Source organism: Pleuronectes platessa, chromosome 5 (assembly GCF_947347685.1).
Source record: "Pleuronectes platessa chromosome 5, fPlePla1.1, whole genome shotgun sequence".
NCBI lineage: Eukaryota > Metazoa > Chordata > Actinopteri > Pleuronectiformes > Pleuronectidae > Pleuronectes > Pleuronectes platessa.
In genome coordinates, this window is record NC_070630.1 from 16,633,497 (window position 1) to 16,657,061 (window position 23,565).

Consider the following 23,565-nt stretch of genomic DNA (forward strand, 5'->3'; position numbering starts at 1 on the left):
GTTAACTTTTACTGCTTTGTGACAAAATGGTCAACTTCAGTTTGTCCATGTGATTTGAATCAGAGAGGGTTGCATTAATTACAGAAACACCTCCACATATAAAGCAACAACTACAGCAGCACAAACTACAGCATTCAGAGCGACAGTTGAGCCAAACCGGTTCAACCAAAAAACTGAAAATTATGAATTTGTGAAGGTCTTTGCATCATAATCTCCATTACAATGACTTTGGATACGTCAAAGGAGGGGAAAAACCTCAGGATTAAAGTGAACATGTGAAAACAGTCGACATCTGATTTGAGCATTAAAGTTAAAGGGGATGTTTCAGCTTGTTGCCACTATATAATGTGAAAATGACGTTTAGAGCCTGAAAAGTATTGAAATTTTAATATTAAGAAAAATTACTGATTACAATTTGGGTTCAATTTGTTCCAGCTCTCCCATGTGGCTAATGATCGCAGTGTTGTTATAAACACGTATAGGTTAACGAGCAGTGTGAACTCCGTGTTAGAATCATGTGTCAGGATTAGCACTGAATGCGATCTGTTTATGTATGGCTGTGTAAACCTGTGTAGGCTGTGGTTTTATTTTTGAAAGGTTTGATCCGGAAGCTGAATGTTGAAATGTCCGGTACGAAACTGAAAGTAGAAAACGGGTGACGGTTAAATATGGCGTCCGGCGAGCGGCTACACAGTTTTTAGCTTATTATATTTGGACTCATTGTTTGCTTGGGAACATTGATTAAAAACTATGTTTTCATAAAGCCGCCGCCATGTTGTCTTCAGAACAGTGACGACGGAGAGTGACTCGTTAAAGTCATGTCGGCGCCTAGGATCCAGGTGTTGGGATTAAAACCTAATAAAGTAGGCCAAAGTTAACATTAAGTGATTTTGCGGAGTCTGTAACTACAGGAGACATGGACTCAGACACGGAAGTGGACAGGTGAGTTGTTTTTCTTCTTCAAGTTGTTCTCCACAAATTCAAATTGATCGATCTATGTGATGTCACACTTATATATACTTCCGGGTATCAATCCAGATTGAGGTAATCTGCTGCTTCAAGTGGGATTAATTTGGATTTGTATAATTGTTTGTTGATAAATCCAGAATGATTTGACTTGTGATGATAATGATAATGTACAGATGTGTAATGACCTAAGGAAAAAAGATCAATATTCTGTCCAGACACATGTAATAACACATATTATGTTATTAAACAAGACATTAGATGATGTGATTTGCAAATCTCCTGAATCCAATGGAAAATAATCTTAATACTCATCACACAGAACTTTAAAGTCACAATATAACTAAAATGTATCCATGGAATAAAACCAGTCAATTTAATATTTAACAGCCGGTGTGTATTAAAAAGCAGCTCTTTGTATTATTTATATATTAAGTTACAGTTGTAGCTGTGAATTTTTTCTACATGTATGTCTGTAAAAAACTATTGGTAATTTGTTGGAAGTTTGTAGAACTTATATAAAAACAGTGTCTCCTCTGTCAACCAACGTTTTCTGCACCCTTCCCCTCAGCATCTACAGGCAGGGGAATATGGAGGAGGAGAGGAAAAGGTGGAAGAGGCCTCCCTCCAGTTATGGTTCAATGAAGAGCGAAGAGTCGGAGGAAGAGGAGGAGAGAAATGTAGAAGAAGTTGCAATGTTACCTGATTCATCTGCTCCGGAGGCGACCAGGTGTTGTATCTTTGTTTGACGTTTGACAATGATCCCAACGCTTCTGTGTGTTTTGGCCATTTGAGTACAAATAGCATTAAACTGACATTACTTCCTCGGCTGCTCTTTGTTTTAGGTAATATAAATATAATCTGCATGTCAGTTTGAAAAAAGTGGAGCAAACTGGGTATGATGTTTAAGCTCAAGGCCATGTTCACTGTTTAGGATTATCCACTGCTTTTATAGAACGGTAAAATTTGACCACCCACACTTAAACCAATGATAAAATAACTTAAACACAATTTCCTACTGTGTTTTAAGCTGCTTCTGTAAATGTGTATGTGTGAAATGACCACCACAGACTGCTGATGATATTGTGAAATTTGAAAGCTTGGTTGGAATGTTTTTCTGTGGAGATTTGTTCCCTATTGCATCAAATGTTGAAAATAGGATTTTAAATGACTTCAAAATGTCAAATATGAGTTTAAAATACTCTTAACAGTTTGTACTTTGCGTTGTTTAATGCCAGGTTGCAGCTGATTCGCTCCGATTCTCCAGAGACCCTGTACACTATGATCACGCAGCAACTGCCACCAGGAGCTGATGTCATTGACACCAGGTGGAGGACACACACACAAACACACATGCATAAATAACACACATGTGTTTTTCAGGCTTTTTTAAGGTTTTCTCCCACATCACAACATTTAAACATATGTACTCTACTGGTCTGTTTTTTGTTGGTTTACATTCATGTCATAATCATCAGTCTATTAGTATATTGTAATATTAATGTCTTATGTTTGTGATCTCCGTTTGATAGTAGACAGTGCACTGCAGTTTCTGACATGTGCCCCGGGGCTCCTCATTTTCTCTCAGGTTGTCTGCTCCGGGGAGTCCTACAGAAAACGACGAGGATCCTATGGATAATGTTTTGACTAACTCCCCAGAACCACCTGAACCCATTGAATTTGACTATCCACTGGAGACTGAGGAAGATATAAGACTAGGCAGACTACATCCTGAGCAAGACCTGACACATATATTCAGGGTTGGTCTACAACATTCTTTAAAGTTGCATCACAAGTTTCTGTGAAGCAGTTTGATACTAATGAAGCGTTGTATTAATAACATTGTGATCAAGGTACATCCCAATGAAAAAACATTTACCAATTGATGTCTATTCTTCTAAATTATTCATTTATGACTTAAAACTCGAAGAAACAAAGACAAATTTGTTAATAATAAATAATAATACATCTTTTAATCTTGTTAATATCTGGACTATGGGGAAGGAAGGCAACACATTTTAACTTCTGTTAACTTTGTGTTTTTCATGTTTTGTTCCCTTGTCTGTAGAGTATCCAGACGTGCCTGACAGGCCTCACCTGGCAAGAGCTGTTGAATTTTAAGTTGCGGTTTTTACAATGTGAACAAGGTTTAACTGAGCAACAGGTGACGGAGGGAGACTTACTGGATTTTGTCGACAAGATCGTGGAGATCCTGGGTAAGATAACGCAGCTGTAATAGGTCCACGACACAAATAGAGCTCAAGATTTAGAGAAGCGGATTTTGAGGGTTGTGAAGTGAACCATGTGAAGTAATTGTTTAAAAAAATATAGAATTTAGTTGGAAGATGGTTGTAAATTGGAAATCTAGTGGATTTGAGTTTTCTGATACTTTCCCCGATTGCTTACTATTTTTATTTTGTAACATGTGTTCTGCAGGCCAGGACCAAGCCCTGATGCACACAATAAGTAATCTAGAATCTATCGGCAAGAAAACAGAAGCAGAAAATCTACAGAATCTGTGCAAGAGAGGCAAGTGAACGTTTGACTTCTAGTACTGCTGAGATAATATATTATCTTTATTTTTTCACAAAAGAGTTCCCATGGTTGTTTGAGTATGTTTCATGTTTCAGGAAAGGTCATAGTACGGTTTCTGTTCTGTGATCTTCACATGGGTAGTTTTTTAACAAAAGTCTACACTTAAAAAAAAAAGAAGTGTGAATATGATCCTGAGAAAAGGTTTTGAACCTTTTAGCAATTTCAGGTTCACTTAATGTTCTGAAGTCACTGAGAACCAGAGGTGTAAAAAGTACTGAAATATTGTACTCAAGTAAAAGTACCTTTACTTTGATGAAATTTTACTCAAGTACAAGTAAAAGTGCCCATTTTAAAATCTACTCAACTAAAAGTAAAAAGTAGTGCATTTACGATGTACTTTAAGTAAAAGTTACTTAGTTACTTCCAACAACTTGATGGGGGCCGCTCCTATACAGTGCAAAAAAGGACAAGGGGTCATAAATCCAATCCAAAAACAGTTATTTTTAATTAAAGGAGAATCTTTACAAATATAGGGCAATGACATTAAACATGTCAAACATTAAACATTTAACATGTCCACACAACATTTAAGAACTTTTGGGCGGACATGTCAAGACATTTTTATGAGAACGTTGAACTGAAAGCAACTTAATGATAAATAATGAATTTGAACGGTGAACACGTTCATATTATCTGAAGTCTAGCTAATACATTACGGAATGTTTTCCTTCTCCTGAGGAGAGACGCTGTCTTAATCGAATGCTTGCACCATGTCGTTGCGGTCTCTGTTGTGTTTATTTGAAAAGAAATGCAATCTTGGGTGTGTGGGGGGGGGGGGCGCCAGGATTGAAGCTTGCATAGAGCTCCAAATGTGCTAGGACCGGCCCTGTGTAGCGCAGTATTATAGCTGAACTAATGCTTTGACGTCCGCATGTCTTCAACGGCGGAGCAGTAAACAAGTCGCTCTTTCGCCGTAGACAGGGGTCGGAACACGCGGCTCTGAAGCCGCTCTGCAGTGGCTCCCTGTGCAGTGTTCTGCATGTCGCGCATATTTTTCGCGAACAGTGAACTTTACGATCAGTTTTCATATGTTGAACGTGCACGTGAGGGAACGTCATCCACTCTATGCAGCATCTACCACTGCAGTGAGAATTGCCTTGCGCCTTGAACTTTTTTTTTTTACTCAGTAACGGATGTAATTTCCAATGTAGCGAAGTACAATACTTCAGTCAAAATCTACTTAAGTAAAAGTAAAATTACCCATTTCAAAAGCTACTCAAAAAATTACAAAGTACACAAAAAAACTACTTAATTACAGTAACGTGAGTAAATGTAATTCGTTACTCTACAATCTGCTGAGAACCTGGTGTCATGGGAAACGAGTGTGGGATGAATTTTGGACCCCTATTGAATGATATGTTATGTTACACTGCACTTTGTGACTTTTGTTCTTAAAAGGAGTTATATAAAGCAACCTTATTTTTTTTCATCTTATTAATATGATTTTTATACATAAAAACAATATTACAAATGAACAAACGTACATGTATGGGACAGATTTAGGGTTGATTGTTGGAGGTGGTGTGGTTCAAAACATTTTGAAAACCGCCTAAGTAGATTAGTGTCCTCCTTGAGCAAAATGCTGAAATATACTTATTCTAATTATGTGTGTTTTAAAATGATATTTCTCCTCCACCAGCGTTCATCCGTTTTCATCTGAGGCAGCAGTTGATCCGAAAACACCGGATCATCCGCGAGGGGGTCGTTCGAGCCGGACGCTGGAATCCTCTGGATACAATCTATGTTGAGCCCCAGATTTCCACCCGTCGCCACGGAGGAGTCGATCCCTCTCATGAGTTCCGATCACATCCTGCCTCACCTCTACAGCTCCCCAGCCCCGACAGCTTCGTTCGTGCGAATGAGCTGTTACGACTACAGATTGACGACAACAAACCGGTGAGGACGGTGCTGACCAGCGGGATTCCAGGAATTGGAATGTCTGTATCTGTGGGGAAGTTCTCTCTGGATTGGGCAGAACAACGAGCCAATAAGGTGAGAGCTGAGGCGAGCAAGCTCCTCTTAACCCACTGTCTCCTGCCTGATAGGCACCAAGTAGCAGACAGATAAACTCTGCAACCAGCTGATGAACACAAACTGCTAGACACAGTGTGTTTTTCATGAGTTTGTCCAAATCAGAGATAAATATTTAACACTTCATATCAGCAGAAAACATCAGTCCAGATGAGTGATGATGTGGCTCACTGTCTGCTGGATGTGTAAATACACAGTTGGGATCAAAGAAGCCATATTAACTTTATCAGGCTGTAATATGTTACATATGTGTGTTCTTCATCTTGTGGAATTCTTCTCATCAGTTGTTTTAAGATTAGTACATAAACTTGCATAATAGCATGCTTAATATTGAATAACTGAATATGAATGCTGAGTTAACATGTCAACTTGTTCTTAAATTGATAATTGTATATTTTAAAAGAACGCATGGGAGTGGTCCTCTCACATATATTATTAGGGATCTGTACTGAAGACTGTTACTAAATGAGCCCAGGCGGTGAATTATTAAAAATCACAGGATTGACCAGCTCAGACATTATCGTTTCTGCTTTCAGTAAATAAATAAAATTGATTTTCATTAATCTATTTGCATGTCAGTCAGCAGGAGGCGCTTTGGGCTGCAGGCAAACGTCTATGGCAGTGATTTGTTCAAAACAATGCTGCTGCAGTTTACTCCTAAATAATGTTTACTATTAATTTATATACAGTACACTTGAAAAATTAAGCTAATTTCATTATGTAATTTGCTTCTATTTTTCTCTTTAAAAAAAGAACTGAAAGAATAACTGACAATCGTAGTAATACTAGTGTGGATAAAAACATTTGGAGAATCATCATCACTAAACCAGCAGTGCCATTCAAATCTGCAATGCTCACAGCTGAAGTGTTTTTTGTTAGAATTTTCAATGTGTGGTTTTCTTTTCCCATCAGGATCTGCAGTTTGTCATCAATCTTTCCTTCCACACTTTCTGGCTTCTGAGAAACAACCTCACCTCTTCCTCTCAGAAGATGTCCATCATGCAAGTGATAGAACATTGTCACCCTGAGTGCAAAGACATGACGTTCCTGGAGGAAGAGGACTGTCGATTTCTCGTCATAATGGACTCCTTCGACTGTTACCAAGCTCGTCTGGACTGGAAGGTAGAGTCATCAGTGCACATTTACACCTGAGAACACAAAATATCATAAATATGATAATATAGACTGTAGGGAACATCTTAACACATTTCGTAATTTTGAAGCTGCTGTATGAATGTATAAATATAACGTGCTTCCATTGAATGTTTATTTAAATGTTTTTTTGGGGCTGAATCCTGCTGTTTTAATACTCTAAAGGGACACCTTTATATACCTCCCTCCCAATAAGATTGTTCTTATACATATAAGGATTAGTGGAAACCAGTAACCTCACAGAAGCTCTTCAATGCACAAAATATAAACTGCCAGTTAAATTCAACATGGTCAAAGATGGAAAAATCTGATAATTTTTAATGAGCTACTTGCTGCTTTGTGGTTGAACATTTAAAAACCAGGAACATCATGCTTGTCTCTGAACTTGGTTTTCTCTCTCCAGCATGCTCCGGTAATTAATAGCAATTACACACAAGCACATCCTGACGTCCTGATTGTAAATATCATCCGAGGGACGCTGCTTCATGGTGCCTGCATCTGGATCCTGGGTAGACGTGGGGCTGTCTCACAAATCCCATCTGACCTGATAGACGTTGACACGGAAATACAAGGCTTCAGGTGTGTGTGTGTGTGTGGATTATGCACATTAACATTGTCATAAATTCATTTAAAGCCGTTCATTTGAGCCTTGTTATCTTTTTTCTTTCCTCTCCAGTGATGAGATGAAAGATGACTATCTGACCAAACGCTTTAGCGACGCACAGCTAGCTGCGAATATTGTGTCCCATCACAAGCGCCTGCCGACACTCAGCATCCTCGCCCGACAGCCATTTGTCTGCTGGATGGTGGCCACCGTGTTTGAGCGCTGCTACCGCTACCAGGGCTACGGCGTGCACCCCCCCAGGCTGACGCCGTTCTACGTCAACATTTTGATCGTCCAGACCAATCGCAGGCTGCAGTTCTACTATGGAAAGAGGGAAAATGAACTGGTAACTTCCATCTATCTTTTCTTTTGTTGTTTTTATGCCTTACTTCATTAAAATGTATAAAAACGACTTGACCGATGTTTCATATTCTGATGACTTTTCTGCTTTCATTTTCAAAATGCTTCCAACGATTTTCAAACCCAGAGAAATCTCCAGTTTTTCTCAAGGTTATAGGAAATTTCAGTTAGATCATATCTGCTGCACCCGGAGCTTTGCCAGCTGTTTGTATTGATCACTCCTAATGGATCATGGTAATTCATTACGATGCTGCATAACATGAGTTAGACTTTAATACCTTACCTCACCCTGAACATGATTTGTTGCGTCAGATAGAATTTCATCTGCAATGGTGGTGAGACTCCCAGATTCTGATCCCGCTACTTCACATCTTTTGTTATTTTTTGGATCGAGAGATCCCTAGTGGCTGAAGTTATATATAGTATGTTATGTTACAATATCATGAGACAACTGAGCTTATAAGCTTCTGAATTTGTCTGGGTTGCATTATGTTACAGGGTTTGTGTGTTTTTTATCTTCTCTCAAAATGCAATATTTTAAATTCCAACATGAAACAATTACACCAACGTCTGTCTGACATTGTCAACAAAACCAGAAATAATAATTGTTTCTTTAAACTACAGTTGCATCTAAAACCGGCACCTGTCAAGGCTAATGAATATTTTCAGGATGGTCAGGATTTGACATTTTGATCTTGTTTCCTCCAAGAAATGGTCCAGTGAAGACAAGAGCCTGCTGACAAAGATGGGCCGCATGGCCTTTAAGATGATGGAGAGGAGGACCAGTGTGTTCTTTGAAGAGGACGTGAAGCAGTGCGGTCTGGAGCTGACGGAGGTCACGGTGTGGTCCGGCCTGTGCACCGAGCTCCCCTCTGCAGAGTCAGACGGGAGGAGGACGTTCTGCTTCATACACGTCACCTTTCAGGTAAAACTCACAATGCTTACACCTCCATGGATCCTCTGTCACCCTGCAGTTTCCTGTATTTATAATATGTGATTAGAAATGATGATGATACCACTTGACAGGATATCGAATAGAAATCGCTATACATCTTTCTTTAAGGAGTTCATGGCCGCCTTGTACGTCTTCACGATGTTCTATGTGGAGTCAAAGAATGTTCTGGAACCGGAGGTCTCGCACATCTCCAAGATCATCAGGTCCAGGTCGCAGGCCAAATCAGCAGCAAACCTGGTCCAGTGCGCGTTGGGGCGAACATTCAGCTCCGCCCCTGGCGACTATGACATGTTCCTGCGCTTTCTGTGTGGCCTACTCTCCCAGCATTGCCACAAAAGTCTGCTGAGCGGCTTCCTGTTCCCTCACAACACTCCGAAGGTGGGCGGACTGGATGAGGTGCAGCGGCTGCTGGAGAAGACGATTGACAAGAACCCAGTACACAGGGTGGAGAACCTAAAGGAGTGCCTTAGAGAGATGATCCAGGAAGATGAGTGATCAGAAAATCTCTCCGACTTTATATCGATATGATGGATCGAGGATAAGTTTCTCTCTCATCACAAAAATGATGTGAAAGGTGTGAATCTCAAATCGCTGAAAACATTCAACTGAACATGATTCTGAGTCTATTCTGAAGAAAGCACCACGTTGACTTGAAATTGAACGACTTTGTTTCTCACTAAATGACGTCTTATCTCTCATTATATGAGATGATATATGGTCGTTATACTCCGTTGTACTAATGCCACTTCTGCACAACTCAAAACCAAATGTTAAATTATACATTCATGTACGGCGCTTTTTATGCTATTGTAATTTCCGCATGTCTTACAATGAGCACTAATGAAAATATTTTCTCGCACAGATTTTTAAGTCATCCAGCTGTGTTCTGTTATTTTCATTTACGCCCTTTTCTCCTCGACTAAATACACAGAGGTGACAAAAGAGCTGTCTTTTTTAGAGAAATGCTACCTTTTAACAGCTAGAGCTACAAGATGTGATTAAAACCGTACAGGAAAGTGAACATGTGCAGGTGAAGCCATGTAAGGTGTTTGGGATGGCATAACACTACTAGGTGACTGTCAGAGGAAAACCCGCCGCTTGGCCACAAGGGGGTGAGCTTGTACTTAAAGTTGTTCTGTATCAGTCTGTGGCTTTTATTCATGGTCTTCAAATTTACGAATGGCATCTGGATTAAGAGGAGTTGTTTAGGAAAATGTGAACTTGATTGAAACTGATACAATTGATACTGGCCAATCCCAGACCAATATCACAATGTATAAATGTTCAGCAGGTCACTTCCTGTTTCTCCAAGCTGGCTGGTTGTTAGGAGCTGGACAATAAGCCTCCCTCTACATTCTGATTCAAATGGCTGCAATCAGTCGCCAGGTTGTTTTTTCATTTCAGACAACTCGGATCAACAAAGAGCGTACGAAGAAACAAACTGTTTTGATGACGAGCTTAACAAATGGAAAGAACTGAACTGAAGCACCCGTCCACATAGTGGCTGGATGAAATGAACTTTCTTTAAATATTCTCTGTCGGAATAAAGGTGAAAATTCTATTGAATCTAAAAGCAATTTTTATGTGTGTTCTTTTGTTTATTGTTGAAACCCATTTTTTTCAAACTAAACTATGTGTGTGTGTTGTGGTGTTTGTACAGTTTGTTCACCTTATATAATTCTCTGTCTGTGTGCACATGTGATTCTAAATTCGTACCTCAGTCTGTCTTTTTCTGCCACAGTGTTGACATTAAAACCTCTAATCTTAGCCTTTTACAACCTGTGACTATGTTACTCATGATTTAAGTTAAGTTAATTAAGTAATTTGCATGTCTGGTGTTTTTCTCCGGTGTAGGAACGACCTCGTAGAAGGACAAACGCACGTTTTTCATTTCCTTAGTAAGTCAGTGCTGTTTAACGTGGTTCTCAAAACTATGTAGGCTTTGTTTTTCAGCTTGAATCCATTTGAACCTCCAAGTTAGAAAACATTTATTTCAGTCAATGAGGTCCTAAAACAACACAAAAACCTGAACCAGAACCAGAAGGGTTCACTTCTACATGAAGACTCCTGATTGTCTGTTCTGTCACTAGATTTACTGTCCGACTTTTCAATTATTATGAATGCCTGTCTTAGAATATTCCCACTTTCTTTGACTCCAAACTATTTATTTATGACATAATATTCTGGCTTCATTGTGACAAGACGTCACTCACGACATCATATTTACTTCAGATTTTTAATTTAGATTGTGTCTCTAGTATTATTTGCTGTGCTATTTTGGTGTTAATTGCACCCTGTTTTTGTTCACACTCACAATCCACCCATATTTACTTGAGTTATTTCTTGTACAAACACACACGCTGGCATGAAGGATAATTAATCAAATCACATTCTGTCCCAGCCTGAAACATGGACCAGACATCATTTGTTTTCTGGCTACATAGGGATGGTTTGAATTTATTTGGCTTGTGTAGCCAGAGATATTTACAACAAAATGACAACAACTTCAAAAGCATAAATTAGAACTTTATTGTGGACAATTAACAAACCAGATTTGTTAGTTGAGTTGTGGTCATGATGCTCAGAGCTTCACTGTTCTGCTGAGATCTGGACATTCCTGGAACATGAGGGGGATTGGCCACCGCTGTGTGTTTGTGTGTGTGTGTGTGTGTGTGTGTGTGTGTGTGTGTTGCAGGTGATTTATACCCTCACGTCACATGTTCTCAAATAGACAGTTCCATCACGTGTCTTCATGTGCCTGCTTCAAGCAGGTGGTGTGAGGGTCATAGCAGCAGCATGAATGGTGAACGCTGCGATGCTGATTTGACGCTTGACTTCCTCCCAGGCCTTCTGTGGGTCAGCTGAGTTGTTGATGTCAAACAGTGTATCATAGATCCCAGGGAATGAGTCCCCTGAGTATTTATTATGGCTGCTGGGAGCAAATATCACATGTCTGCAACAGAGAGGAGGGCGTTACGTTAAAGAGGTATTATAGAAAATGTAGCTATCTATAATCAATCACAATTTCCTTATAATTACACAGATTTACAGAATAAACAGAGAAACAGGGAATTTAGTGCTGTCACTGTATGTTATGAAATGTGATTTGATAGGTTTATGACTAGTACTGCAGCCAGCCACCAGGTGGCGAGCGAAACACTTTGGCCTCGCTTTTGGGGAGCTGTCATGTCGTCCATCTTTATCTACAGTGTATGGTTTAATCTATTTGACCAGAGCAGGTTAACTACAGTCAACATGGCCAAGTAGTGGCTGGTGTAGAAATACTGTGTGTGTGTGTGTGTGTGTGCGTGTGCGTGTGCGTGTGTGTGTGTGTGTGTGTGTGTGTGTGTGTGCTTGAGAGACGTACCTGTAGAAGGGTCTACCAGGTAAACCCAGGGGGTCTATAAAGGCTCTCTCCAGATACATAAGCTGATCGTTCATGATGCGTACCTGCAGAGGACTGATGCCCAAATACATGCAGATATTAATCAGAACATGCATTCCAACACATTGACTCTTTCCTTTGGACACTGAAAATCAAAGTCGGATGTTTTACTTACTCTGCTCTGTTGAGGGTCTGCAGACGCTCATGGAAATCCCTGGCTGCAACAGTGAAGTTTTCCACTGCAGAAAACAAGGCGTCTGGAGATGGGGAGGTACATTTTTTATTTTTTTATTCTGAGATGTTAGATCCACAAGATGGTTCACCTCTTCAAATATTTGAGTTACACTTGTATCTAATCACACATGTACGAAAAACCAACTCACCTAACGACACCTCGAACATCTCCGCTTGGTGCTTGTGTGCCAACTGGGCGACTCTCTGTGCGTACTTCCCCAGTGAGTCTGCGTACTGGTCGGCGCTGAGAGGCAGCAGCTGGGAATCGGCCAATAGGAAGACGAGGCCGCCTCTCACCTGGGCCACTGCCCGCAGCCTTCTGAAGGAGGGGTCGTAAAACCTCTCCACGATCTCAAAGGTTTCATACACACTGTGGTAGACGGGATAAGAGCTGTAGGTCTCTGTTTTCTGAAAACACACACACACACACACACACATAGAGGACATTTCAGAGTTTTCTTCCATGAACACACACTGTAATACTGGCCTCAGTCTAACCCCTCCTCTCTTCTGAGGTTAAAGGTTGAATTTGTAGATTTCAGTGACGTCTATGAAGTCGCATGTTGCAGCTGAACCCCCTCACCCCACCCTCCCCTTCCAAACATGAAGGAGAACCTGTGGTCCCCTTCAGTTGGCATAAAAACTCAAAAGGTGTTTATTTTGTCCAGTCCGGGCTACTGAAAAAAACATGGCGGTACCCACTTACAGTGGGTCCTGATTTACATCAGGACCCACTCCTGATGTAAATATAAAGTAGTTCAATATAAAGGGCCCACAATTTAGATGATTACACACCAGTGAAAACATTACTAGGATTATTTTATATTCAATTTCTGCCGATAGATCCCCTTGACCTAAATCTTACACACTGAACCTTAAACATAACGATTAATGATTATAGAGACATGGCAATAAACTCAAAGTCACACAGAAGCTGTAAACACATGCAACTACACAAACACTCTAAACAATAATCCTTCTTTCACGCACACTAGCGTGGATAAAGTGTTTTATATGATTCACAGATAGCAGGTTTACAGTTTTATGTCCAGATATGTTCAAATCAAAACTGTCTTCCAGGTAAAAAAAAAAGAGCTGATATTCACTCCATAGAAACACATTACACATATACATAAACATAAAATCACCCAACCAGGTAAAGGGAAACACAACATTTGACGTACCCTGTTCTTTGTGTATCTGGCTCTGCCTGCAGCGATTCCCAGACGGATGAAATAGGCCTCGAAATCACTGCCTGAGCCCAGTTTACTGATTCTACAGAACAACAGAGTAAAGATCACACAGATTTATTTATATATTTGATTTATTTCTTAATTTCTTTTTAATGGATAAGCCCAGACATCTAAGAAAAATGTTACTTTCCAAATTTGGTTTAAACCCAACACTCCTCAGATGTGACCTGGTCGTCTGAATCTCTCATTTCAGCTTCTTCCTCTTCCTATTCTTAATAATCTCTGCGGTACGGATTTCATGCTTGTACCTTGTGTGTTTTAATGTTTTGCTATAAGTCTATGGACAACCTCAGGTCTGACCCGAACGAGCAGCTGCCGGGATGTCTCGTACCTGGGTGCATCACGGTCCATGGTCCAGTTGTCCCGCTTGTGCCAGCTCTCGTACAGAGAGACGCCCTCCTCTCCTTCCTCTGGACTGGCTATCTACATGCAAACGTAGAAAGAAAGACCGAACATACAACATAAGTGAACGCACAAAAGACTTGTCGCCCCCATTATTTATAAATATATATATATTTGCTCACTTGCTTGGTGAGGTCATACACCAGAGTGTTTAGAGACGGAGTGCAGTCAACCCTCAGTGTGTACGTACCTGCAAATCAAGGACACACAAATCAGATCAAAACTATTTTGGCCTGTGCACTTTTTACAATTTATATATAACACAGATATACACTTACCCTCTATGGCAGAGTCTGCGTTGATGTAGGCCACAGCTCTCTCCTGCAGCAGCTTAGCGTTGTCCTTTTGAGAGGGATGAAGTCAATGTGTATAAGTATATGTGAGTGTCTGTATATGTGAGTGTGAGTTTGAGAGTGTGTGTGTCATACCTCTGCCCATTCTGTAGATCCCAGCAGTCCAAACTCCTCAGCATCCCAGCTGGCAAATATTATCGTCCTCCTCGGCCTCCAGCCTACACAAATACACACACACACACACACAAACACACAAACTCACTCAGTACTGGTTATTGACAACGTTTTTCCCTTTTTTTAATACACATTATTCAGTTACGCAAACACATACCTTTATGAAGGAGCCTGCCGGCGCTCCTGACAGTTTCATGGACGACTGCAGCCCCGGTCATGGGATCTATTCCTCCAAACACCCAGGCATCCCGGTGTCCTCCCAGAATCACATACCTGTCTGCACACACACACACACACACACACACACACACACACACGCACACGCACACGCACACACACGCACGCACACATACGATGAAAGAAGGGATACACCAATGAAAGACACTTCCTCAGGAAACTGAGCCGTAGTTTTTCTTAATAGTTTTGCATTTAAAACACAGTCCAGTCAGTACAATGTTGTTGCAAAAAACTTGTATGTTGTTAATAAAAAATGACATGTGCATGTGTTAGTTATGTGCAAACTGTTTCAGAAACCCTGAGCGAATGGTTTGGGCAGGTTGTGTTTCTCTTACCTGGCTCCAGAGCTCCTCTAATCCGGCCAATGACGTTGTAGATCCTGGTCACCTGGTTGTTTGTGTGGATGTGCATACGCACCTTCCTGAGACAGACAGACTATTAATCAAAGAGAGATGCTCACAGGGGTGAAGGCAAGAGATATGAAGACATATGTAGGACATGACAAAATAAAACAAGAACACATTGCTGATTTGTTTTTATAGGGGATTGATACTCATAAAAATGCCCTTTGCCATTTGTGCTGCGTGTATAAATGTGTATGTCTGTCCCTCTTGCACAGAAGCAACAAGGGCTTCCATTGTGCTTCAGTTGGCCACAAGCCACTGGGTCATTAACGCTGAACAAGAGAACAGGAGGCAACAACAAGGGAGAGAAAAATCCAAACTCTAAAACAGGGAACAGACAGCAGTGGATCTGTGGAGAGACCGTCAACTGGAAGTGAACAAGGTTAGTAAAAGATGGAGGAGGGAATAATGATATCATGGTCAGACTGCACAGGGAGAAGTCTAGAAGCACTCACTGACTCTTGAACTCTTCGATAAAGCCCGGACCAATCCTGTAGGAGACGTTCAGGGCTCCTTTCCAGTAGTTGGGTGGAATCTGTCCTCCCATATTCCTGTTGAAAGGTAAATAAATCAACTCATTGTGTTGAATCATTTACTTTCTTGCATTGAATTGCAAATTCAAGTTAAGTTTAAACAGCTCTGCTCTGAGGAAGACAGACCAAATCATCATTAGCAAAAAATGAGAAGAATTTTAACCTCAGCAGGTGAGCTGCATCGTGGAAGCCGATGGGATGAACAGGAATCTTTGGAAGTCCCACTCCATCCTCGGGACTGAGTCTGTATGTGTAGTCTGTGAGAGAGGAGACAGGACGATGTTAAATAAACACACACACACACACACACACACACACACACACACACACACACACACACGTGTTTACACTCAAGATCTAACACATAAAGGAGCACACCTTTAGCAGGGTACCCGGGTGTGAGTGGGTCTCCTGCTCCGTTCAAGTTCAGAACATTTCCTCTTTGAGCTCCTCCACCCGGCAGGTTCCAGCCCTCAGGGTACGGCTGTTCACACACAAACAGGTATTTATTTCTACGGTTGCATGACTATTTTTTAAATGTATGATCTGGATTGTGAATTTATAGTTGTCCTGAGTTGACTCTGCCTCTTATCCCAGCCTTGTTTAAAGGCCAGTGTAAATACTGTCACACATATTTTTACCTCATCAACATCCACAATGGCAGGTTTGGAAAATAGAGCCCAACACCGATATTCAAAAGTTCTGATACCAATATATATCAAAGAAACATACATTTGGCAATGATGTCATAATAAATGTTATTGAGACTTGATCATTTACATTTGATCCAAAAAAACTTAAATAACTATAAAAAAGAAAAAGCTCACAGAAGCAACTAAATAGAACTCGGATGAATTCATCATATATGTTATACATCTTTCCTGCAATGTTTATTCTGTAAATGATAGCTTTTGTATTGTGCATATCAGCAAACATATATGGCTGATTTAGAGTCTGTATGTTTCTTTTAAAACCCAACAGATAACACACATACACAGATGCAGACTGAACTACCTGTACTCCAGAGGCCCAGTAATCTGCTGGGTCTGAGAACATGATGATCGCCTTCGCTCCAGCCAACATGGCGTTCTTCACCTGGTGGACAGAGGAACACACACAGAGAGCAGAGGCTCATGTTGATGGTGTTTATTCTGTGTCCTGACAGATTTTCAAACATTAGTGATGACTGATTTGAGTTTCATGAATTGCATTGTTTAAAGACGCGGGCCAATGTGAAAATAATTATAAATTCCACAGTGATGAATTAACACAGATGATACGGATAACTTCAACAAAGCTTTGAATAGAAGATAAATCCCTAAATGATCCTGAAAGGTTCAGGGTTCTGCAGCAGTTTAAACATCTGGGTATGTTCCTCTGGATTTCACCGACATTTCCTCTGGAGGTTTGACCCACATGTTCCCTACCTTATTGCCTCTGAATATTCTCCCATATCTGACGATGACAATCATTCCGGTCACATTGATGTTCATTTCCCTCTGCAACTTGAAGAAGTCCTCTGTGCGACCATAGTTCACATAAACCAAATCTCCCTGGAGAGAGAAAGCGAAAGAGAGAGAGTTTTATCTGATGTTCGAGGACGGGGAATGCTTAAAATCCATGTTAACTTTTTTTGTGCTGCAGTGAAAACTATTAAAACCTCACCTGATAAGGTTGTGTGTGTGTGTGTGTGTGTGTGTGTGTGTGTGTGTGTGTGTGTGTGTGTGTGAGAGAGAGTGTGTGTACCTCAGGTTGTCCCTTGGGAGAGAAAGCACTGTATGGAGGCACAATGTTAGTAACATCTTCATAACCCTCTGGAACCTGCTCTGACAAGGACGTGTTAAAAACCTGTGAAGGAAACGACGTGAGTAAAATGAGACATTTATCGTGAACAGTTATTATCTTATATAGTAAATCTCATGAAGATGAAGTCTCTTAACTCCACTACAATTTAGCAGGGTTACTTATCATTTCAAACACTATGATTTTTCCTGCAAAACAGAAATATGATGCTTTATCATAGAACCTTTTTGTAGAACATACAGTACATACAAGCAAAGCTGAAACTATTACGATTTATTTTCTTTGGGTCCATGCAAAAGTATTTAACATTTCATGCTTTCTGCACAATAATTGTATTATTTTATATTTATAAAGCATGATACATTTTTTATGTAGGATTTTTAAAGTGTGTTTTATGTACTTTTTCTTAAGTACGAATTCTTCCTCCTGTAATGTTAATGAGGTTAGAAACTGTAAAATGTTTCCCCTTATTGCTACAATATGAATTATTTAATCATTGTCAAAATAAAATTGAACCTGGTCTGCAGACAGTAGATACAGGATTTTCAGTGTCTTTACTCTGTGTGTTGTGTGACCTGGTGACTGAGTGTGTGTGTGACCGTGTACTGTTCACTGAAATGTAAACTAAACCGATTATGTTTAAATAACTGACTGCTGTAATGTGACTGAGCAGTAAACCCTGATCTGTTTTCTCTTGTTTACCTCTGTGCTGTGTCACTATCTTCACTTATAGGACACACACACACACACACACACACACACACACACACACTCACACACACACACACACACACACACACACACACACACGTTTATCTCATAAGGCTATAAAAGGATCTTGGACTTGAATAATCTGTCTTGCGAGTGTGTCTTGTGAGTTTTAATGGAACTGGGTTATCTCTGCAACCTTGTTATCTCCCCAAATAGACTGAAGCTTGTCAGGGGTTTGCTATGTGTGGGAGAAAAACATCATCCCCTGTTAGATTTGAGGGCATCTTTGAAGAGACTGGAGCATTTCCCCAGAGTCCCTTTATAAGTAATAATGATAATGATAAGGTCCAAATAAAAAGACAATTTTGTTAATCAGTAAACCAAAGCTTGACGTGCTGTCCAAGTCATAATGTGCCTCTACCCATCATCCTGTGGCTCATCTATGGGCCTGTCCTGTACCTCATTGCCATGCTGATCAACTATGGAGATATAATTCGGTTGGGATTGGTTGGGATAGGACAACAGGACGTCATAGGGAACAATCTCCACCGAGTCCAGGCCGAACTCCTGCCACTCGGCCTTGATCTGCTCTGCATACTTCAGGTTCTGCTCCGTACCAGCCAGGTGGGGGAGACGGGTAAATTTCCTGTGAAGAGGAAGCCAACGAACAGACATTGATGGAAACCAGCAGAGTGAAGATGTTGTGGCCGGGGAGCATTCAGTTAGTGTGAGTCCAGAATCAATCGCCCGGTATTTTCTACTGCGAGTTTAATACAGATTGAGATTATAAATATCTGTTTACCTGCACTCAGTCCTACTCCTCTCCATTTCATATGCTACTATCCTAACAGCAGGTCATATAAACGAAAGCATTACAGCTCTATTTAGTTTTAAATACTATACTTGAGTAGGCTATGAATATTCCTCCTGCAGTTTTTCCATACTCTTGTTGAGGGTTAAGGGCAGAGAGGGCCACAACACTTTGTTAAAGCCCTATGAGACCAATCGTGATTTTTGAATATGGGCTATACAAATAAAAATTGACTGATTGATTGATTGATTGTTTGATTGATTAACTGAAGTAAAGTAAAGTAAAGTAAAGTAAAGTAAAGTAAAGTAAAGTAAAGTAAAGCTAACCTAAGCTCTCCCCTCATCTCATTTTCGTCTGCTTATCCGGGGTCGGGTCGCGGGGGGAGCAGCTCAAGCAGGGGGCCCCAGACTTCCCTTTCCCGGGCCACATTGGCCAACTCTGACGGGGGGATCCCGAGGCGTTCCCTGGCCAGTGTTGAGATATAATCTCTCCACCTAGTCCTGGGTCTTCCCCGAGGTCTCCTCCCCACTGGACGTGCCTGAAACACCTCCCAAGGAAGGCGCCCAGTGGGCATCCTTACCAGATGCCCGAACCACCTCAGCTGACTCCTTTCTAAGTAAAGGAGCAGCGGCTCTAATCCGAGTTCCTCACGGATGGCTGAGCTTCTCACCCTATCCCTAAGGGAGACGCCAGCCACCCTTCTGAGAAAACTCATCTCGGCCGCTTGTACCCGCGATCTCGTCCTTTCGGTCATCACCCAGCCCTCATGACCATAGGTGAGGATAGGAACGAAGATCGACCGGTAGATCGAGAGCTTTGCCTTGCGGCTCAGCTCTCTTTTCGTTACAACGGTGCGGTAAAGCGAACGCAATACCGCCCCCGCTGCTCCGATTCTCCGGCCAATCTCACGCTCCATAGTACCCTCACTCGCGAACAAGACCCAGAGGTACTTGAACTCCTTCACTTGGGCTAAGGACTCATTTCCTACCCGGAGTAAGCAATCCATCGGTTTCCTGCTAAGAGTCATGGCCTCAGATTTAGCGGTGCTGATCCTCATCCCAGCCGCTTCACACTCGGCCGCCAGCCGATCCAGTGAGTGCTGAAGGTCACAGGCCGATGATCCAATGAGGACCACGTCATCTGCAAAAAGCAGTGACGAGATCCTCAGACCACCGAACTGCAACCCCTCCCCACCACGACTACGCCTCGATATCCTGTCCATGTATATCACAAACAGGATTGGTGACAAGGCGCAGCCCTGGCGGAGACCAGCTCCCACTGAGAACGAAACTGACTGGCTGCCGAGGACGCGAACAAAGCTCTCGCTTTGGGAGTACAGGGATTGGATGGCCCTGAGGATAGACCCCCTTACCCCATACTCCCGCAGCACCTCCCACAGTTTCTCCCGGGGGACCCGGTCATACGCCTTCTCCAGATCCACAAAACACATGTAGACCGGATGGGCATACTCCCAGGCCCCCTCCAGGATCCTTGCGAGAGTGAAGAGCTGGTCCGTAGTTCCACGTCCGGGGCGAAAACCGCATTGTTCCTCTTCAATCTGAGGTTCGACGATCGGCCGAACCCTCCTTTCCAGCACCTTGGAGTAGACTTTACCAGGGAGGCTGAGAAGTGTGATACCCCGGTAATTGGCACACACTCTCTGGTCCCCCTTTTTGAACAGGGGAACCACCACCCCGGTTTGCCACTCCTTTGGCACTGTACCCGACTCCCACACGATGTTGAATAGGCGTGTCAACCATGACAGCCCCTCAACACCCAGAGCCTTTAGCATTTCTGGGTGGATCTCATCAATCCCTGGGGCTTTGCCACTGCGGAGATGTTTGACTACCTCAGTGACCTCCACCAGGGAAATTGACGATGAAACACCATCAACCTCGAGCTCTGCCTCCAACATAGAGGGCGTGTTATTCGGATTCAGGAGTTCCTCAAAGTGGTCCTTCCAACGTCCAACAACCTCCTCAGTTGAGGTCAACAGAGTCCCATCCTTACTGTACACAGCTTGGATGGTTCCCCGTTTCCCCCTCCTGAGGTGCCGGATAGTCTTCCAGAAACACTTTGGTGCCGACCGAAAGTCCTTCTCCATGGCCTCTCCGAACTTCTCCCACACCCGCTGCTTAGCCTCCGACACGGCAGCAGCTGCAGCCCTTCGGGCCTGTCGGTACCCTGCAACCGAGTCAGGAGTCCTCCAGGATATCATATCCCGGAAGGCCTCCTTCTTCAATCGGACGGCTTCCCTGACCACCGGTGTCCACCACGGTGTCCGAGGGTTACCGCCCCTTGAGGAGCCTAAGACCCTGAGGCCACAGCTAGCCGCCGCAGCTTCAGCAATGGAGGCTTTGAACACCGCCCACTCCGGCTCAATGCCCCCAACCTCCACAGGAATGCCAGAAAAACTCCGCCGGAGGTGTGAGTTGAAGATACCTAGGACGGGGGCCTCCTCCAGACGTTCCCAGTTCACCCGCACTACTCGTTTGGGCTTACCAGGTCTATCCGGAAATTTCCCCCATTCCCTGATCCAACTCACAACCAGATGGTGGTCGGTTGACAGTTCCGCCCCTCTCTTTACCCGAGTGTCCAAAACATGCGGCCTCAGATCAGATGACACGATCACAAAATCGATCATTGATCTTCGGCCTAGGGTACTCTGGTACCAGGTACACTTATGAGCACCCTTATGTTCGAACATGGTGTTTGTTATGGATAATCCATGACTAGCACAGAAGTCCAATAACAAACGACCGCTCGGGTTCAGATCAGGGAGGCCGTTCCTCCCCACCACGCCAGGTGTCTCCATCGTTGCCCACGTGGGCGTTGAAGTCACCCAGCAGAACTACGGAGTCCCCTACTGGAGCCCCATACAGGACTCCATTCAGGGTCTCCAAGAAGGCCGAGTACTCTGAGCTACTGTTTGGTGCATACGCACAAACAACAGTCAGAGTTTTCCCCCCTACAACCCTTAGGCGCAGGGAGGCGACCCTCTCGTCTACCGGGGTAAACTCCAACACCGCGGCGCTCAGCCGGGGATTTATGAGTATCCCCACACCCGCCCGGCGCCTCACGCCCTTGGCAACTCCGGAGAAGAATAGAGTCCAACCCCTTATATTAGCTAAGCTAAGCTAAGCTAAGTTACATGACTATACATTATGTGATATTAACATTTAGAATGTTCTGCTTGTGGGTAAGTCTTGTTTAGCATGTTAGCTTACCATGTTAAAATACAAATTTACAATAAAAATTATACCCTTTCTTATATTCTTATTTTATCACTTTCCCATACGCAGCTTTAGGGTTGTTGCTTCATAAATCCTCTCTGTTGGACAGCAGCCCTTAAGACTTTCTCAATAAAGTCCTGTGGGATTGAACAATATTTGGATGTGCAGTGTAGTTTTGTAATTACTCACACAGTGCGGTTTAAGGTCAATCCGGGTTAGTGTTGATGTTTGAGACACATTTTGCCAAGAATCAAGCTGCGATGGGAATACAAAGTTTTGACTTTTGGGGGAGTTTTCATATGAAAAAATTGGGGTTTCAACACAGACATCTATTGTTGGGTTGTTATGAATTTTTAGACCAAGTCTCATGGCAAGCATGGATAGTTATAATATTTTAGACTAGGAATAAAGGTGAAGGTTACTGAGAAAGAACTTCCTTACTTCATGTGGATATGATAAACTCCCCAAATGAAATTTGAAGTAGTTTTTCTTCCCTGCTGAAATCTCTTTCTGCTTTGGATTACATGTACTAATACACAGAACATGTGCAGTGTGTGCGAAGTGATCTTTACCTGAGGTGCCCTCTGATCTGGTTTGGCTGCATTTCATCCAGAAACTCCTTCAGGTATTTGCTGGAAACATTGTCGTCCGCAGTGTGTGGATGTGTGGGCTTTGCAAACCAGCCTATGACACACCAAACACACCACAAGTCAGTTGTCAACATTATATGTCTTTATGATGAGATAAAGGTATCTAGCTGTTATAGAAAACCGGGGGGGGGGGGGGGGGGGGGGTGCAGAATATCACCAAAGCTTCCCATTGAGTCAGACATTATATCTTGATATGTGCTGTCGTTATGGACAGCAAGTGTTAACCTGCTGTGAGCACGAAGACGTGAAAAGTTGCGTAGTGGTGACATACTTAAGCTCATACGCAAAAGAAACACACTTGCAAGATGCAATTTAAACAGCACTGAATACATTTCATATGTTATGAGATTCACTTTAGGAAATAACTTTTATATTAATTATTATGTATTTTATACCAAATGTTGTGTATTTGTTTATTTTGTTCCATCAGCTGCCATCCACACACTTATCCTGTTGATTTGTCCCAGTGTTTTCATTATGACAATACTCTTTAATTATGGATTAACTTTACATGCAGAACAAACAGTAGACATGGCCTGTGGCTTCCAAACAAAGTTGATCTTATTTTTTCATGTCTTACCTATGATGAAGCCCAGGAAGAACAAAGCCGTCACTGCAACGATCCACCAGATCCACCGAATCAACCTGCTCTCCGTTCTCATGGTGAGCCGCACAGAGGCTTCCACACACACACACACACACACACACACACACTGCTGAGATAGTGATACAGAGCAATTTGTTTAAGTAGTGCAGAGGGTTAGAATAGTGAGGTAGGG

General features: G+C 42.2%; 2 protein-coding genes across 2 annotated transcripts; one reads left to right on the top strand and one right to left on the bottom strand.

Annotated features, from left to right (window-relative positions):
* The first annotated feature begins 631 nt into the window (after positions 1-631).
* Positions 632-10,240, top strand: nlrc3l (NLR family, CARD domain containing 3-like). Its single transcript, XM_053423553.1, has 12 exons — positions 632-942; positions 1,538-1,696; positions 2,205-2,294; positions 2,555-2,726; positions 3,035-3,182; positions 3,403-3,495; positions 5,201-5,553; positions 6,505-6,714; positions 7,148-7,323; positions 7,421-7,694; positions 8,418-8,633; positions 8,772-10,240. Exons 1-12 carry the CDS (start codon positions 917-919, stop codon positions 9,156-9,158), a joined length of 2,304 nt encoding a protein of 767 aa, XP_053279528.1. The 5' UTR covers positions 632-916; the 3' UTR covers positions 9,159-10,240.
* Positions 10,241-11,305: 1,065 nt separating this feature from the next.
* On the bottom strand, positions 11,306-23,565 carry naalad2 (N-acetylated alpha-linked acidic dipeptidase 2). The gene is made up of 20 exons (XM_053423558.1): positions 23,367-23,565; positions 22,709-22,820; positions 18,552-18,738; positions 17,325-17,426; positions 17,006-17,131; positions 16,593-16,673; positions 15,957-16,062; positions 15,742-15,835; positions 15,501-15,596; positions 14,977-15,062; positions 14,562-14,681; positions 14,366-14,448; positions 14,216-14,279; positions 14,060-14,127; positions 13,867-13,958; positions 13,467-13,557; positions 12,432-12,690; positions 12,224-12,305; positions 12,031-12,123; positions 11,306-11,616 (listed from the first exon to the last, which is right to left on the bottom strand). The coding sequence occupies exons 1-20, from the start codon at positions 23,446-23,448 to the stop codon at positions 11,427-11,429; spliced, it is 2,214 nt and encodes a 737-aa protein (XP_053279533.1). The 5' UTR covers positions 23,449-23,565; the 3' UTR covers positions 11,306-11,426.